Here is a 17,465-nt window from a genome sequence, read left to right as displayed (position 1 = left end):
ATAAGGGTGTGGAAACCTTCCCTTAACAAAAGCGTTTTAAAGCGGAAGCCCGACAGGGAAAGCCCAAAGAGAACAATATCTGCTAGTGATGGATTTGGGTCGTTACAAGTATCCTTCCTAACACACCGCCCCGTGTCTAGCTCTTATACCATTTGTAACAACCAAAACCATCGCTAGTAGATACTGTCCATTTCGCCTTGTTACGTACCATCGTCAACCTCACGATTTTAAAACGTGTATATTAAGGGAGAGTTTTCACATTCTTATAATAAATGTTTCATTCCTCTCTCCCCGACTCAGGATCTCACACCCCATGCCAATATTTATCTCATACGACATGACCACATTACCTAATTATTCTAAGAGCGAACACTATTATCATAAAAAAAATATATAATAATAAATAATATAATATAAAAGCCAAAAAAAAAAAAAAAAACCTTAATAATTAATGGATATATTTAAATTGAACTTTTTAAAAGTTTTTTGTTTTTTTTTTTTAATTTTTAAAAATGGTTTGAAAAAATCTTCTTAAAAAAATGGCAAATTCCCAACGTATCCTTCGGGGAACACCGTGTTACCACGTCAAGAACAAAAAATAAACCCAATAACATTCAGCCACGTGTAAACAGAGCAGTCACAGCCGTCAGATTCTCCACGTCAGCTTAGCATAGCCTGTTAAAGATCGTTAAGAAGACTTCCACTTCTCACTTCTCAGGTCATCCGTGGGGGTCAGTATTGGAAATTTGGCCACGTCAAGCAAACAAATATGGTCCAATAACACTTCGCCACGTTTCATTCTAGAAATATCTACCGTTCGATTCGCCAAGCTGGCAACGTAGATCAATAGACCTATATAAATACCGCTAGCTCGTCAAGAAACCAGATCAGTGATCGAAGTAGCTGCTGGAAGGTTTGCAAGAACCATGAGGAAGTGGACGATTGCTTCTGCTCTTCTCCTTCTTTGTTTTCTCTCTCTCGTACCGGATCAAGGTGTGATTTCGATTCTTATTTGAGCCATTTTGATTTGTTTGTTGAAATGCGCATCGAATGTTTCTTGCATTATGTTATTATCGATGTTTGAGGATTTCATTTCTGAGGCTCGGGAAGAAATTTGGACGAGATTTGAGCTCTTTTTGGACTGTGAAATTTGTGTTGATATTTTTTCATTATGTTTCTCTCGTTTTTGGGTGTTTAGGTCCTAGATTTCATGCCAAGGCCGATGGTGACGCTGACGAGGTTGTAGATCCACCGAAGGTTGAGGAAAAAATCGGGGCCGTTCCACATGGTCTCTCTACTGATTCTGATGTTGTCAAGAGGTTCGTGAATATCTAATCCTGTTGATACACACGTTCACCATAGATTCGCCCTGTTTAGGAAAGTTTATGACGTATTTTCCATCGAATTGTGGTTGCAGGGAGTCGGAGTCTATCTCGAAGAGATCTCTTCGCAGCAGCGCGGAGAAATTTGAGTTCCAAGCCGAGGTGTCTCGTCTCATGGACATCATTATCAATTCCTTATATAGTAACAAAGACATTTTCCTACGAGAATTGATCTCCAACGCTTCTGATGTAAGTTCACTGTGACTCGTCCTACTTCATTAGATCTAGTCTTGAAATTTGAGATTGATTATGACCGACTGCATATTTGTATTTCAGGCGTTGGATAAGATTAGGTTCCTCTCCCTGACTGATAAAGAGATATTGGGTGAGGGCGACAACTCAAAGCTTGAGATTCAAGTAAGTTCGACCATCATGCTAAGACTTGGACATTTGTTTTCTAATTAGCTGGTTGAAAAAATTTACATGTTCTAGTCGATGGATTGGCGTACTTATATTGTTGGCCATGAATGAAACAACGCAGATTAAGTTGGACAAGGAGAACAAAGTCCTATCGATTCGCGACAGAGGTATTGGTATGACAAAAGAGGATTTAGTTAAGAACTTGGGAACCATTGCAAAATCTGGGACTTCAGGTACTTCTAATATAGAAGTTTATCGTACAAACCTCGACAGGTGAATTGTGAAAGATACTGAACTGGTTATCTCAATGTGCAGCATTCGTGGAAAAAATGCAGACAAGCGGAGATCTCAATCTAATTGGGCAATTTGGAGTGGGTTTCTACTCCGTGTACCTTGTGGCTGACTACGTTGAAGTGATTAGCAAACACAATGATGACAAACAGTGAGCAATTCTCGTTATTATTTTCATGTGTTTGCTTGCGTTGGTAGGAGTTATTGTATGTTAAACTTTTCCTTGTTTTCAGACATGTGTGGGAATCCAAGGCTGATGGAGCATTCGCAATCTCTGAAGATACTTGGAACGAACCTTTAGGCCGTGGAACTGAAATTAGACTACACCTTAGAGATGAAGCTCAAGAATACTTGGAGGAGGGCAAACTGAAAGTAAATTTTCTTTTCTCATTACCTGCTTTATTGTTCGTTAGTGATTTGATCCTCATATTGAACATGAAAAGACGCCCTAGATCTTTTATTCACCTGGAATAATAAATTTTGTGATTGAGAGCCTACGGAGATAAAATCGCTCAATTTACCTCCCAATACCGAAACCTACATTGTTTTCTGTCTGCATGGAAGAGGCTTGGTCTTTACTTGGTTCACTTGGGTTATTTGCAAGTGTGTTTATTTTGGATCTACTTATTTATTATGCTTTGACACATTTCAGCTGGTAATTGATTTTTTCTCTCACTGGGAACTGTTAGAACTTCTTTTTACTTATCCTCCACTACCTTTTGCAACAAGCAGTTTGTTTTTCCTTCTGATGACCCTCTTGTGCATTGTTCGATTTTTAACGAACTTGATCGATAATCTGTTTACTGGTTGGATAAAATTTGTCTGAAAAGCGTATTCTGGTTTGGTATTTTCTTCGATATTTTTCCAACAATTTGAACTAAATGGGTTGTGGTCATTGTCTATATAGGATTTGGTGAAGAGATATTCAGAATTTATCAACTTCCCTATTTATATCTGGGGAAGCAAAGAGATTGACGTCGAGGTTCCTGCAGATGAGGATGAATCCAATGACGGAGAAGAATCACGTATGTATTATCTTGGATGTTGAATTGGATATGCTTATATAACTTCCTTCGTGGTCCAAAAAAAAAACTGTCCATTGTTCATGGTTTTAATCGTTCTCATTACATTTTATTTGTTATAAAGAACTGCTTCTTTGACATAAAAAACAGCTGAAACCAGTTCGGAAGAAGAAGATGATGCAGAAAAGAGTGAAGATGAAGATTCTGAAAAGCCGAAGACAAAGAAAGTCAAAGAAACAACTTATGAATGGGAGCTTTTGAATGATGTGAAAGCCATATGGCTGCGGAGTCCTAAGGAGGTGACAGAAGAAGAGTATACTAAATTCTACCATTCTCTTGCTAAGGTAATTGTCCTAGTTTGCTAGCAGCGAAAAAATATTGAAGCACTTGAAGCTTTAATATCTGGGTTCCAAATCTAATTAAGTTGGCGTCACGTTGCAGGATTTTAGTGATGACAAGCCAATGGCATGGAGTCACTTTAATGCTGAAGGTGATGTTGAGTTCAAAGCTGTTCTGTTTGTGCCTCCTAAGGCTCCTCATGATCTATACGAGAGCTATTACAACAGCAAAAAATCCAACTTGAAGTTGTATGTTCGAAGGGTTTTCATCTCAGACGAGTTCGATGAGCTCCTGCCGAAGTATTTGAGCTTTCTGCTGGTAAATGAGTGGTCAAGTAGTTCGATAAAAAGATGTCCGACTTAATTTGTGGATTTTTCTTATACTTTTCATTCTCTGCAGGGTCTTGTTGATTCTGATACTCTGCCTCTCAACGTTTCACGAGAAATGCTCCAACAACACAGCAGCTTGAAGACAATAAAGAAGAAACTCATCCGCAAGGCCCTTGACATGATCCGTAAAATTGCTGAAGAGGATCCTGATGAGTCCAGTGACAAGGAGAAGAAAGGTACACCTTAAGAATTTGAATCTGGATGATGCTATTAAGACATTGATTTTATTATTCTATGTCTTATTTGATTAACTTGAAACCTTCATTGACAAGTAGATGCTCAGAAGAGTAGTGGTGATGATGATGAGAAGAAAGGCCAATATACTCGATTCTGGAACGAGTTTGGTAAATCAATCAAACTGGGTATTATTGAGGATGCAACTAACAGAAACCGTCTTGCAAAACTGCTCCGATTTGAAAGGTACTTGTGTTTGTTTCGATTTCAGTTCATTCCTGGGTTTCTTTATTCTATTCTACCTCATTGAGATACTTCTCTGATTAATAACCTGGACGAACTCTCTTGCAGTACCAAGTCGGATGGAAAATTGACTTCATTGGATCAATACATCTCAAGAATGAAATCAGGACAAAAGGATATCTTTTACATTACTGGATCAAGCAAGGAGCAGTTGGAGAAATCCCCATTTCTTGAGCGACTTAAGAAGAAGAACTATGAGGTGAATTTTTGTTCTGGGTTTTTTATTCTTTTTCATAATGAATCTACGAATAGATACGCATACAAATACATACATGATGTGCCAAGAACCAGATTTGAACTGGCATTTAATTTTTGACACATTCTCCTTATTTTGTTTTTATTTTCTGTTATTTTCCATTCATTACTTTCCTGCCTCTAATTTTGTTCTCTTCGCAGGTCATCTTTTTCACAGACCCAGTGGATGAGTACTTGATGCAATATCTCATGGACTACGAAGACAAAAAATTCCAAAACGTATCAAAGGAGGGTCTCAAACTTGGCAAAGACTCAAAGGACAAGGAGCTGAAGGAATCCTTCAAGGATCTTACTAAGTGGTGGAAGACTCACCTTTCTTTCGACAATGTTGATGATGTGAAAGTTTCAAATCGATTGGACAACACACCTTGTGTGGTTGTGACATCAAAGTATGGATGGAGCGCTAACATGGAAAGGATCATGCAGTCTCAAACCCTATCAGATGCTAACAAGCAAGCATACATGCGCGGTAAGAGGGTACTCGAAATCAACCCGAGGCACCCCATCATCAAGGATCTTCGTGAGAAAATAGTCAGGGATCCAGAGGTATGCCATAAATTTACGTTGGATCAACATTGATAGATCTCTAGTTCTGATAATGACATGAACATATTTGTTAAGTTGATCGAATTGCTTCTAAACAGGATGAGGGCGCAAAGAAGGCTGCAAAACTGATGTACCAAACAGCTCTTCTAGAAAGTGGATTTATTCTCAGTGATCCCAAGGACTTTGCCGCCCAAATCTACGACACGGTGAAGACTAGCTTAGACATCAGTCCTGACGCAGCTGTGGAGGAGGAAGATGAAGCCGAGGTCGAGGTTGAGACTGCCTCGAAGGAAGCTGAGGACAAGTCCGAAACTGAAGCAGAAGACAAGCCCGTAAAGGACGAGTTGTAGATTGATAAGTTGGACATCACCAGCGTAGAGCTTGCTAACTCTTGTTCTTCATTGTCAGGCTCTTTATTTGGCGTCTCAAAGTCGAATAAGTTTCTGGGATAAACAGAAGTTGTTGGCATGGCTTTTGATTAGAGATTTTACTTTTAACGCTTTTTAAGTTAGGAATTTTCTCTTAGATAATTTGGTTCTTTCTCCGGTTGCCTTTCTCTACATTTGTTCTTGCGTCGTGTCATATTTCTGATGGCGATTGATGTTTTGTGGGATGTCCATGGAGAATGGTATGAACAAATTTTGAAAGCATGTTCTTGAGCAATCTTTATAAACGCATTAATCTTGACTATGTTTGATTTTTTACTTGCTTTTTCCATAAAACTCTAATTTTAATTGAAATTTCTGTTCCGTTATCTAAAACTTTCTTGAATTGGAGTTAGAGGCTTGAGCAGAGCAAATAGGCTTAATTCACTTGTTGCTGAGAAGTGAGTGCTGCACAATTGGAATTTTGTTGCCATCAAAGTGCGATTGTGATACGACTCTCTTGAGATCTCATTTCAAGTTTAATCACGAATTCACTTTAGACTAATTACTAAAATTATTTAAAATGAAAGAGAGAACAAATAGTACTCCATAAAGAAAATATAAATGTTATGAAAAAGTACCATCAAATCACATCTCGGGTATAGTTATAGTCGAAAGGTTTGAGTTGAGGATTTCATACTTATTAGACCTCGAGGCTCGTAAAAAAAAAAAAATTAGTACAAGTTGGAGAAAAAATTAAAAATATACTAAACAAATTTTAAAATCACTTCAAATCTTCCACAAATAATAATTTTTTTTTCATTAAAATTACAAGAAAATATGAGTAAACTTTATAGCTCATTGAGTGGCCTCACCAACCTTTCTTTATTTCTTTGAAAGTGTATTTTGAAAGTAAAATTGAGTATTGAGTTGAATGCTTGTCACATGAACCAACCAAAAACTATAACAAAAAGCTAATCATTTATTGATGAACAAGTTTGTATATGAAGTCTTAATTGCCATCATTTCTCAACATGTCAAGTATTCTCGCTCACCCCTCTCTTTGGGGCCCAGCATCCTCGCTGGCACTCGTCCCTTCATCCAATCGATGTGGGACTCCACCAAATCTACCTCCTTTGGGGCTTGTGTCCTTACTAGCACACCGCCTCATATCTACTCGTTCAGGGAAGAGTGAGAGAAGAGTGAGAAGATTGAGAAGATTGATATGTCGTAATACCATTTGTAACGATTCAGGCCCACTGTTAGCTGTCCTTTTGAGCTTTTCCTGATAAATCTACTAGAAACTTAATTCATAAGAAGCTAATAAATAGGTGGTAGAGATGTTTATAAACTTAAAATTTTAAAATAATTATAAAATAGAGCTATTTTAAAAAGTTAATTTTGTTTTTGTTAAAACAAATATAAATTTAAAAACAAAACTAAAAAATGAAATTATTATAAAAAATTAAGATAATAACTGAATTTTTTTTGTTTATGCAAGAAAAGCATAAATGCATGATATTATTGAATCTCTGTTTGGATCAAATACAAATAAACCCATAACATATCAACATTTCATTAATTAAACAACAATCACTAGTAGCTTAATAATCACTAGCCTATGATGAAGTTCTCCATTGTAGCTCGATCTGGACCCGACCGTTCTTCGAGTCTATTAGATGATACTTAGCGTTAATCCTTTTGTTCGACACGACATCGGATAGGTTTATGTCCACGTAGCCCAAACTTTCCTGATCATAACAGCTTTCAAATTTCAGTACATAACCAACAATCGAGAAAAAACGTGCATGTGTGTTGCACGTGTGTGTATACCTTCGGGTGAAGCAGGCCTATCCTCGAAGATGCACTCAGTACTTCGACATGGATCCGATCGTTCACAGGTGGCTCCTCGAGCATGAACTGAAACTCCTCGTCCCATCTCGGATCCCGATTCTTCTTAACATGCTGCATTCGTGCCAAATCGAGTCGAACCATCATTGCGGGAACTCATTTTTGTACACATTATATAGTATCGATCGTTTCGATATTGACAAGCGGGCAACGTTACCTTAGTTCGTTTCTCTTCTCCTCGGAAAAGTAACCGAACATAGGGGTTCGTATGATGCTTCCCTTCGACATCTTCAGCTTGATGGATCATAACGACCAGCAAACCACCGCCTTCCGGCGTTCCATCAGGAGCCTTTTGTACTGCATTCTCGTACTCGACATCTTTTGGAGCTTCATCGTCTTTAAAAGGTTTGTACAACAATTCCACGACAAGCTGCCCTCTCGACTTCTCGTTTTGTGTATCGTTAGGATCCATATTTTTCAATACCTCGAGAGTAAACTCCTTCGACTCGTCGGGTGTAAGTTCTTTCAATGGAACAACGTTCATCCCCATCTTATCATGCTTGCCAACCTAAGACGAAACATAAAACATGTGACGCGAACACGAGAAAATCAAATAAGTTCGCTAAGCTACAAAACGTCTCTAACGACTATCGACTATTTAGCTAAAGTACCTTCTCCCAATCGTAAAGAACCAGTTCTAAAGCTTGTGACTCGGGATCTTTCACAACGAACGTAAACTCCTCGTTCCATTCCGGGTTCAAATTACTCGGTTTCACGGTCGTTTTCTTGGAAGGAAGCTTGTCTTCAGTGAGCTTCAGTTTTAAATAAGGATCAGATGCCCCAAATAGATCTTTCTTTTTAAGCTTCAATGCCTTTAAAACCTTCACATGAAGGATGCCAACAGGTTTCTTCATGGCTCTAACACAGATTAAACGAATCACGACACGAAATGCATCGACATAATCATAATACGAAACAACGACGCCAACAGAACTTACTTCACTGGATCCATTATCGGCACCTCGAGGGTCTTCGGCCATAGATACATATTCGCGACTTGGTCTTTTATAGTTTCCTGCCATAAACCGAAAGAGTTTTCATTTATTCGAATCAGATACGTTGTTTCGAGCGCCTAGATACGGAATATTGTGTACCTGAACAAACCTATACAGCCCCGGGATGGCCATCGTGTCTGCACCGAACAATTTCAGTCCAAAATCGACATGGGGCTGCATAATCAGTCGACATTATAAACGAGAAATAAGTAGATGATCAACAATTGAAACGAGACGTGAATATGAACTAGTTATCGCACCTTCTCCATGAGAGACACAAATATTTTCGCGAAGCAAGGAAATGTCGGGACCAAAGGCTTCAAGGTTATACGTGGAACGACAAATACTTGCAAATCAATCACCTGAACGTCGAGACCGTGTCAGATATATATAGATATCACCGAGATCATCGAAGTTAACTTAAAAAACACAACCTGAACTGTTGCTTTCAATCCGAACGCTTTCACTGAAACAGTAATGTTCGGGTTTCCTGCCCACTTCATACATGGTTCCATGATCAGCTCTTTATCGTCGGTCGTATAAACTTTCATTCCTGATTCGTAAATTCATCATAGAGCGTGATCCATCAATTAGTCCCCGAAAACAATATACTTTGATCAACATGAGTATCATCAAAGTCATAGCCAGGTGCTATGTCGAGTATCGATCAATCACTTGACAGTACACTCAAAGAGGGAGCGGGAGACGAGCTTACCTTGAAACGTGGGTGGTAGAGAGCCCAACGTAAGCGTGTCGAAATCAACGGCGTCGATTTTGTACTTTGGAATTTGTTCTGCAATGATAGGCTTTGCTATGTTCTTCACTGTCTTGCATATAGCCTTGTCTAAGTAAGGCCACATAGTTTCAAGGAATTTGTTGAGCCAGTCAATCTACAAGAAAAGTGTTACTACACATAAACAATGAATCGATATGGATTCGTATTCTAACAGGAACGAAATGGTGACGTACGCGATCGTAATCGGGATTTTTCACCCATAGAGGGATTTCTGGCATCATCCGTGACAATGAGCTTGAATCTTGTTCGACCAAAGGGCGAACGATCGGATCCTGAAACGATAACAACCAAGAGAATATGAACGACGCGGACGTGCTACAATTTTCTGTAGCGATAAGTTTTACATGTTAAAACTACTCGACTCTAGAGATCAATACGTTCTAGTCAATTTCCCTAGCTAAATTGAGAGAAATTGTATCCGCCTAAGTCCACCGCTAACAGATATTGTCTGTTTTGGTCCGTTATGTATCATTATTAGCCTCACGATTTTAAAACACGTCTACAAAGGAGAGGTTTCCATATCCTTGTAAGAAATGTTTCGTTCCCTCTCCAACCGATGTGGGATCTCACAATCCACCCCCTTTCAAGGTCCAACGTCCTCGCTAGCACACTGCCTGATGTGCTCTTATACCATTTATAACAACCCAAGCTCATTGTTAGCAGATATTGTCTTTTTTGAGCTTTCTCTCAAGATTTTTAAAACGCATCTAATAGGGAGAGGTTTCCACACTCTTATAAAGAATGCTTCATTTTCCTCTCTAACCAACGTGGGATCTCACAATCCACCCCTTTTCGAGGCCGAACGTTCTCGCTCACACTCATTCCTCTCTCCAATCAATGTGGGATCTCACAATCCACCACCCCTTTTCGAGGCCGAACGTTCTCGCTCACACTCATTCCTCTCTCCAATCAATGTGGGATCTCACAATCCACCCTCTTTCTAGGCCCAACGTCCTTGCTGGCACACTGTCTGGTGTCCTCTTATACCATCTATAACAGCCAAGCCTATTGTTAGCAGATATTGTCCTCTTGGGCTTCCCCAAAGGTATTTAAAACACATCAACCAAGGAGAAGTTTCCACACCCTTATAAAGAATGTTTCGTTCCCCTCTTCAACCAATGTGAGATCTCACAATCCACCCCTTCACAGCCCAACGTCCTTATTGACACACCGCTCAGTGTCTGACTCTAATACCATTTGTAACAACCCAAGTCCACTACTAGCAGATATTGTCCTCTTTGGACTTTCCCTCTCGAGCTTCCCCTAACTACTAGGGAGAGGTTTCCACACCCTTATAAAGAATGCTTCTTTTTCCTCTCCAACCAATGTGGGATCTTACAATCCACCCCTTTTCGAGGCCCAACGTCCTCGTTCACACTCATTCCCCTCTCCAATCGATATGGGATCTCACAATTCACCCCCTCACCCCCTTTCGAGGCCCAACGTCCTCGTTAGCACACCGCCTGGTATCCTCTGATACCATTTGTAACAGCCCAAGCCTACTGTGAGTAGATATTGTCCTCTTTGGGCTTCCCCTACTGTTAGGGAGAGGTTTCCACACCCTTGTAAAGAATGTTTCGTTCCCCTCTCCAACCAATGTAAGATCTCACAATCCACCCCTTCACATCCCAACATCCTCATTGACACACTGCTCGGTATCTTACTCTAATACCATTTATAACAACCCAACCCCACCACTAGTAGATATTGTCCTGGGCTTTTCCTCTCAAACTTCCCCTTACTACTACGGAGAGGTTTCCACACCATTATAAAGAATGCATCATTCTTCTCTCCAATCGACGTGGGATCTCACAACTTACGTCTATCCTATCTAAACCCCCCCAAACTCATCAAATCACCAACAGGAAAACCCCCCACAACCAATGCAATCAGACCAAGATTTCAACACAAAAGAACATAAGATAACCCACAAACAAAAACAACAAAAAGTGCAAAAAGAATCAAACCTTGACATCGGACGGCTGAAAATAGATGAACATATAATATCCAGCCACAAGCCCAATCGAAGTTCCCAAGCCAAATCCAAAGAAACCCATTACACTACTAAGCAACCCCATCTGGAATCAAAGAGGAAGAATAGATCAAAACAGAGCAAAATAAACAACCCCTTTAAAGAGTATCTCCATTACAGAGAGAGGCGATTAATTGATTTCCCAAAAGAGGAATTGCCGATCTGTTGAAGTTATGATTACAAGAGGGAAATGGAGGAAAGGATAAAATCGGAGAGGAAATGGAAGAATCGGAAGAGTAATAAAGGAGCATTTATTCGACTACAACCAGAGGCAGGCGGCATAGTGATGGGGGCATTGGATGGAAGGAAACGGGGCTTGAGACGCGGAAGAAGCGCGTGGGTGTGTCGGTAATTCGGTCAATGGGGAGTGAAGAGATGTAACGGCTCAATCCGATTTCTTTCTGTTACTGCTCGTTTCAGTGGTAATGGCATTTATGTTTTTTTTTTTTTTTTTGGGGAAAGAAAGTAAATGTTCCAATTTAGTAACCTTCCCATTTGACTCCCAAACAAAGTAAAAATCCACTCTTTATCTTTATCTTTGTCTTGTTACTGCTCGTTTCAATTTTTATACCGAAAAGTCCACGGGAAACTCATTTGAATCAGCTCGAAATTTTAGTTTGATTAAGTTAGTTACTCGAGTAACCTGAATAGAGTTCATAATTCAATTCAACCGTGTCAGAAAGTTAGGTTGTCAAATGGTTCTTTTTTTGAATTATTTTAAAAAAATTATACCGTATCTACCGAGTATTGAGTCACAATATATCACTAACATTGGTAAAAAAGTCAAATATTTTTAATTTTTGTAATAATTTTTAAATTAGAGTATAATGGGTTGAATTGTAACCTTATTTTTCTGTTGGTTGGGTTAACCCAAAGAAAAAATGTTATCCTATGAATAATTTTCTTGGGTTGTCGAACTGTTTTTTTTTTATTATTATTATTTAAAAAATTATTGGATGAAAAATTTAAGAGTCACAACACATCATAACATCAATTACAAACGTAAAATATTGACTCAACAAAAAATGTTTTTAAGGATATTTAGTAATAAATTATAGCTTACCATATATATTATATTTGATTATTATTTTCATATTCTTATATCATTGTAATTTATTTGATTATAAATAAGATAACTTTCACACGGTGGAGTGGATTAATCAAACCTTCTTAAATGTCATCCTGCGAATCGATCTAATTTTTCGAATTTTTAAAAATTCAACGAAGCCTAAACCGAAAAAAAAAAAAAAAAAAAACCCCAACCCAACTTTTAGTTCAAATTATTTGAGTCATCGAGTCATATGAACATCTCTTATCCACTTTTAACTCTAAAAAAACATAATATGATGAATAAATATTCTTTTACTTATATAATCGTGATATTCTTTCTAATTAGTTAACATCGGACTCGTAGAGCTACAAATATTTGTTTAAATTTTTATTTTTATTTTTATTTCTAATTTTATTCAATAATTATATTGATTTTTTAAAATATTATAATTGGAAGAGACAAAGTAGTTTATTAATATCTTGATATCATATCAAGTTGTCACCATCTAAATTTCTTTACGACAAAATATTGATATTTGTTATTAATGAATGAAAATGGAATTAATATTAATATTAACAAATTAATATCGTAAAATATGTTTAATATTCGTCAAAAAAATTAAAGGTAAGGTAGGATTAGATTGTAACCCTATTTTCGGATTAGTTAGGTTGACCCGACCAAAAAATCTTTACCTGTAAACTAACCCGAATTTTTTATTTTCTAAAGATTCAACCCAACCCAACCCAAACCGAACAAATTATAACCCATCACAGTCTTTATGGTTTACGTTAGGTAATGCAGGTTGATCGGGTTATCGAATTATATGAATATCTCACTCAAACACTATAAAGATACCATATTTTTTTGATTTTGACAATTATGAAGTGTGATATTGTTGTAAATAATTAAAAATATTTTCAGTCTTTATTAAATAAGTTTTTTTTTAATAAAAATTATAAACGTAGACGACACGTCGTCTTGTGGGCGTTATAATTTTGTCCGACAGCGAGAATGGACGTGGTCCACAATTTCTTTATTACAAATAATCCTAATTTTTCAACCCCATCGTTATTAATGAAAAAAATGCATTATCTTTATTTTTTTTTCTATTTTTTTTGTTTAAATTAGGCTAAATATGTAATTAATTTTGTATTTATTATTTATTTATTTTCTATTTTTATATCCGTTGAATTAAAAAAATAAATGAAAATTTATAATTTTTTTTTAATTTTTTATTACAAAGTTTGGTCCTTAAAGAATGTTAAATAACAAATATTAATATATTGTTTGAATTGGACAAATTTTTTAAACTTTCTATCTAATAAATTATTGATTTATATAAATAAAAAAATAAAGTTTAAATGGCTTATTAAACACAAAATTAAATATAATATCGAAGGTTCTCACGAGCATTTTTAGATATTTTTAATGTTTAAAATCGTATTTGAAATAAATTAAAAAATGTAAATATTAAATTCATAATTGATATATTTTCTTTTTTTTGAATGAGTAAAATTCATTTAGTTAAAATATATATTATAAACTATAATGTCAAAATTTAAATTTATTTAAAAATTTATGGATGTTGCGACCTCTTTCAGCTCAAGGAGCATTGTTGAAGAACATTATCGAAGATAGTCTTTGAAGAGAGTGACACGACCAAACATCGTTCAAGAAGCAAATTAGTTCATTACTGTCCATTCAAATTTTAGCTCAAATTATATCGAAAAGTCTATGTATCAAATAATATCTTTTGTTGTGCAAGATATTTTGAAGATGGGTTGGAGTCCCGATCTTCTTCAAGTGAGCGTGTGGCTCTCACGTGTCAAAAAAAAAAAAAAAGTTAATTAAATAAAATAAAATATATAAAGAAAATAGTTGAGGTATTTTTTAAATACGTTAATATAATATTGTCCTCTTTGGACTTTTTCTTTCGGGCTTCCCCTCAATGCTTTAAAACGTGTCTGTTAGAGGAAGGTTTCAAATATTGTCTTATTTGGGTTTTCCTTGTTTTCCCGTAACGCTTTAAAATGCATTTGTTAGGGGAAGGTTTCCCGTCATCGTTGGCACTTGTTTCTTTCTCCGATCAATGTGGGACCGCCACCAAATCCACCTCTTATTGAGGAACGGTGAGAAGGCTGTCCCTAATCAATATGAGACATAGAACAAAACATTATTTATAAGAGTGTGGACTTCTCTACCGGATGCATTTTTATTATCTAACCCCAAAAAAACAACTAATTTAAAGGAACACATCTGCAAAAAAGAAAAATGAATAAGATGAGATCAACGGTCAGAATTTGTCCAACGGCTATAACTAAAACTGACGGAAACCGACCTAGACGGTGGCTCTCAGTGTAAATCCTGTCGTAAATTAAGAATTAAAATAATTAAAAAGAAAAAAAAAAAAGTAGCCGTTGGCATTCAACAAGATCTATAAAGAGACGAATCCGAATAAAAAACTCCATTAATTCTTCTCTCTAACAAAGAACTCCCAAATTCCTCTGTAAATGGCTTGCTGAAATTCCTTTTGGATCGATCTATATATATATATGTGTGTATATATATATATTTATATATAGCTTCTATTTTTTCTATTTTTTAAAAACAAATTCCATTTTTTTATTAGCTCTGCTGTAAATTATAACAGAGAATTTTCGCTTCAATTGGGGATTTTTGATAAGAGTTTTGAATCCTTCAGGTTCAGATCTTCGTAGCAATGGAGGCGGTTTTGATTCCCCATAATTTCTCCCCGGCCGCCCCGGCTGTCACGTTTTATAGCCATCGCCGTCGCCACCGTCGGCAACCGCCTCGCTTCCCTTTGCCCCGTCGATCATTTCCCCCTTCAGAGGCGGAAGCCCAGCCGTCGTGCGGCCCAAAGGGTGTGAGATTCAGAGACCAATCTCTCGCTCCAAAGAAATCAAAATCAATTAAACGATGTAGAGAGCTGCCGGTTGAGATGACGGCGGAGGCTTTGATCGTTGATTCCACGAATCGACTGGGTCCGGAGCCGAGCCATGTTCCTAAAGATTTATGGGTAGTTTTAGGATTACGTTTGCCGCCGCCGCCGCCGCGGCCGTGGGAAGATAGCAGGAGTTTGGGGGTGGCGGCAGAGATTGAGTTTTCTGGATCGGCGTTTAGCGTTTCGCCGCCGCCGAGTAGCGTGCCGCTTCCGAATTTCTCTCTGATGCGGAAGCTGAATTGTAATGTAGAAGCCGCTGCCGGAATTGACACCGGAGCCACCAACAATCTCCGGCGACTTCTACGCCTCCGATGAAGTATAGCATAATTGGTGGTCTAGTTTAGCTAACTCCCCAGCTTTTCTGTTAAAAATCTCTTGCTGCTTGTTTGTATGCCACGTGGGTTTTTATGAAATGGGGTCCACAAACACAGCTTTGAAGAATAAAATCTACCGTTTTTGGTTATTTTTTTTTTTTTTTAATTTATTATTATTATTAGCGGACATATTATAAGATCTACTAGCTTGTCACAATCGCACTCTTGATAACAGCGGACTTACGATTATACGACACTCACTTTCGAACGACAAGTGAGTTAAGCCAATTCGTTCTTAGTCGCCTACGACCAAGCAACGTAGGCTCAAGTTTCTAGCCTCAAATTTAAGAAGTTTTAGAAAAAAAGGGCAAAATGAGATTTTGAAAGAGACGTTATATATGCAAACAAGAGAGTAAAACAATGACTCACCGGTTTAGGGAGAGATTGTGTACTGATAGGGTGTAATTGATAGATTTAATTTTTAAAAATAAAAAATAAAAAACTAAATTAGAATAACCATTTTTAAATTTGTGAGACCTAAAGAAATAAGCGTTTTAAAAAATTCATAAATTTACTTAAAAAGAATTAAATTTCATTGTGATTTTCACATTTTTTTTAATTAAGATTTGAATTATTAATTAAAATAATTATAAAAAGGATTCTTAATAATTCAGTTTCCAATGGATATAGCATTAATATTTAAAATATTTAGATTAAAGTAATGCACTCCTATTCTATGACCTCGAGAATGTTGCTGGCCACGTTCCATTAATTTTTCAATAATAATAATAATAATATAATAATTTTTTTAAATTTAGACCATAATTAAACAATCTAAAATTCATAATAAATAAATAAATAACCCAATAAATGTTCAAAATATTACATAATTTAACCCTCTATAATTATTTTTTATTCTACCTTAAAAAAGTTTAAATATATTCTCCAATTATTTAAAAAATATTCAAATCACATTTTTTTATTAATATTTTTATAACAATTAAAAAAATTGAGATGGAAATAAAGTTTTAATGATTTTCAAATAATTAAAAAAATAATATTTTTTTTATTTAAACTTGTCTTTTAATTCGCACCATTATTCTATATCCAATAATATTAGAGTCAGATACTGGGCAGTGTGTCAGCGAAGATGTTATGCCTTTGAACGGGTAAATTGTGAGATCACACATCGGTTGGTGGGGACGGAAACAAAGCATTTTGTATAAGAGTGTGGAAACTTCTCCTTAGTAGTAGACGTGTTTTAAAGTCTAAAGAAGCTCAGTAGAGAAAGCCGCCCAAAGAGGAGAATATGGGTCATTATGAATGATATTAGAGCTAGTCACTAGGGAACGGTGGACGGTGGAGTGGAGCTAGACCCTATCCCATAAAATAAAAAATTAAAATTAAATAAATAAAAAAGATTATTTTATTAGTATTATTATTATTTTTGGTTAAAAGAAAAAAAAGGGAAAGGGGGTATGTGTGGTAGAAGAGGAGGCGCTATAGGTGGCAGAAGGTGAGAAAGGCCGGCGAGCGCTTCAACCGCAATTCATTTCCTTTCCCCTTTCAAAATAACCCTTCTTCGCTTCTCTCTCTTTCTCTCTTTCTCTCTGTTCCTGCAATTCGGGATCTCTCACGCTGCATTTTCCATTTCCCCTTTTCAAGAATTCAGATCCTCGTTCTCTTGATTCCAAACTCTTTCATGGAATACTGTTGATTTTCTCACTTTCTCGTTCTTTCTCTTCCGTTCCGTTCTGTTCTGTTCTGTATGATCTCATGAACAATCGATTCTGAGCAACCAACCCACTGTAGTTTTCGGGTTACAGATCTGGTGCTTCGAGATGAGTGCGTCCAGGTTTATAAAGTGCGTTACGGTGGGCGATGGTGCTGTGGGTAAAACCTGTATGTTGATTTCTTATACGAGTAACACCTTTCCCACGGTGAGTTTGTTTGATTTTTTTTTTTTTTTTTTTTTTTT

The 17,465-nt window shown here is 36.8% G+C and overlaps 4 protein-coding genes across 4 annotated transcripts in view; 3 read left to right on the top strand and 1 right to left on the bottom strand.

Annotated features, from left to right (window-relative positions):
• The first annotated feature begins 872 nt into the window (after positions 1–872).
• On the top strand, positions 873–5,724 carry LOC111496145 (endoplasmin homolog). The gene is made up of 15 exons (XM_023146466.1): positions 873–993; positions 1,199–1,319; positions 1,418–1,571; positions 1,659–1,739; positions 1,864–1,975; positions 2,058–2,184; positions 2,267–2,405; positions 2,941–3,058; positions 3,206–3,399; positions 3,497–3,712; positions 3,794–3,959; positions 4,059–4,203; positions 4,309–4,459; positions 4,657–5,061; positions 5,160–5,724. Exons 1-15 carry the CDS (start codon positions 927–929, stop codon positions 5,409–5,411), a joined length of 2,448 nt encoding a protein of 815 aa, XP_023002234.1. The 5' UTR covers positions 873–926; the 3' UTR covers positions 5,412–5,724.
• Positions 5,725–6,917: 1,193 nt separating this feature from the next.
• LOC111496180 (synaptotagmin-2) lies at positions 6,918–11,535 on the bottom strand. The gene is made up of 11 exons (XM_023146536.1): positions 11,096–11,535; positions 9,302–9,400; positions 9,048–9,222; positions 8,767–8,885; positions 8,593–8,694; positions 8,432–8,506; positions 8,276–8,352; positions 7,949–8,195; positions 7,495–7,845; positions 7,260–7,391; positions 6,918–7,177 (listed from the first exon to the last, which is right to left on the bottom strand). The coding sequence occupies exons 1-11, from the start codon at positions 11,204–11,206 to the stop codon at positions 7,046–7,048; spliced, it is 1,620 nt and encodes a 539-aa protein (XP_023002304.1). The 5' UTR covers positions 11,207–11,535; the 3' UTR covers positions 6,918–7,045.
• Positions 11,536–14,703: 3,168 nt separating this feature from the next.
• LOC111496332 lies at positions 14,704–15,623 on the top strand. The gene is made up of 2 exons (XM_023146746.1): positions 14,704–14,717; positions 14,913–15,623. Exon 2 carries the CDS (start codon positions 14,931–14,933, stop codon positions 15,486–15,488), a length of 558 nt encoding a protein of 185 aa, XP_023002514.1. The 5' UTR covers positions 14,704–14,717; positions 14,913–14,930; the 3' UTR covers positions 15,489–15,623.
• Positions 15,624–16,965: 1,342 nt separating this feature from the next.
• LOC111496326 (rac-like GTP-binding protein 5) overlaps positions 16,966–17,465 on the top strand; it is a 3,322-nt gene continuing 2,822 nt past the window's right edge. The window contains exon 1 of the mRNA XM_023146737.1: positions 16,966–17,427. Coding sequence (XP_023002505.1) covers positions 17,329–17,427 — 99 coding nt within the window. The 5' untranslated portion in view covers positions 16,966–17,328. The remainder of the gene's footprint in view (positions 17,428–17,465) is intronic.

Source organism: Cucurbita maxima, unplaced genomic scaffold (genome assembly GCF_002738345.1).
Source record: "Cucurbita maxima cultivar Rimu unplaced genomic scaffold, Cmax_1.0 Cma_Scf00022, whole genome shotgun sequence".
Lineage (NCBI taxonomy): Eukaryota > Viridiplantae > Streptophyta > Magnoliopsida > Cucurbitales > Cucurbitaceae > Cucurbita > Cucurbita maxima.
Note: the sequence above shows the minus strand (reverse complement) of the source record. Positions and strands in the feature narration are given on the sequence as shown.

Excerpts from the sequence above, each read along its gene's own strand:
- LOC111496145 (XM_023146466.1), top strand. The coding sequence starts at position 927 with ATGAGGAAGTGGACGATTGCTTCTGCTCTTCTCCTTCTTTGTTTTCTC. Across the intron at positions 1,976-2,057 it reads TGCAAAATCTGGGACTTCAG|CATTCGTGGAAAAAATGCAG; the intron begins GTACTTCTAATA and ends CTCAATGTGCAG. Across the intron at positions 2,185-2,266 it reads AAACACAATGATGACAAACA|ACATGTGTGGGAATCCAAGG; the intron begins GTGAGCAATTCT and ends CCTTGTTTTCAG.
- LOC111496180 (XM_023146536.1), bottom strand. The coding sequence starts at position 11,206 with ATGGGGTTGCTTAGTAGTGTAATGGGTTTCTTTGGATTTGGCTTGGGA. Across the intron at positions 7,392-7,494 it reads GAGAAGAGAAACGAACTAAG|CATGTTAAGAAGAATCGGGA; the intron begins GTAACGTTGCCC and ends GCACGAATGCAG. Across the intron at positions 7,178-7,259 it reads TAGGCCTGCTTCACCCGAAG|GAAAGTTTGGGCTACGTGGA; the intron begins GTATACACACAC and ends TGTTATGATCAG.
- LOC111496332 (XM_023146746.1), top strand. The coding sequence starts at position 14,931 with ATGGAGGCGGTTTTGATTCCCCATAATTTCTCCCCGGCCGCCCCGGCT.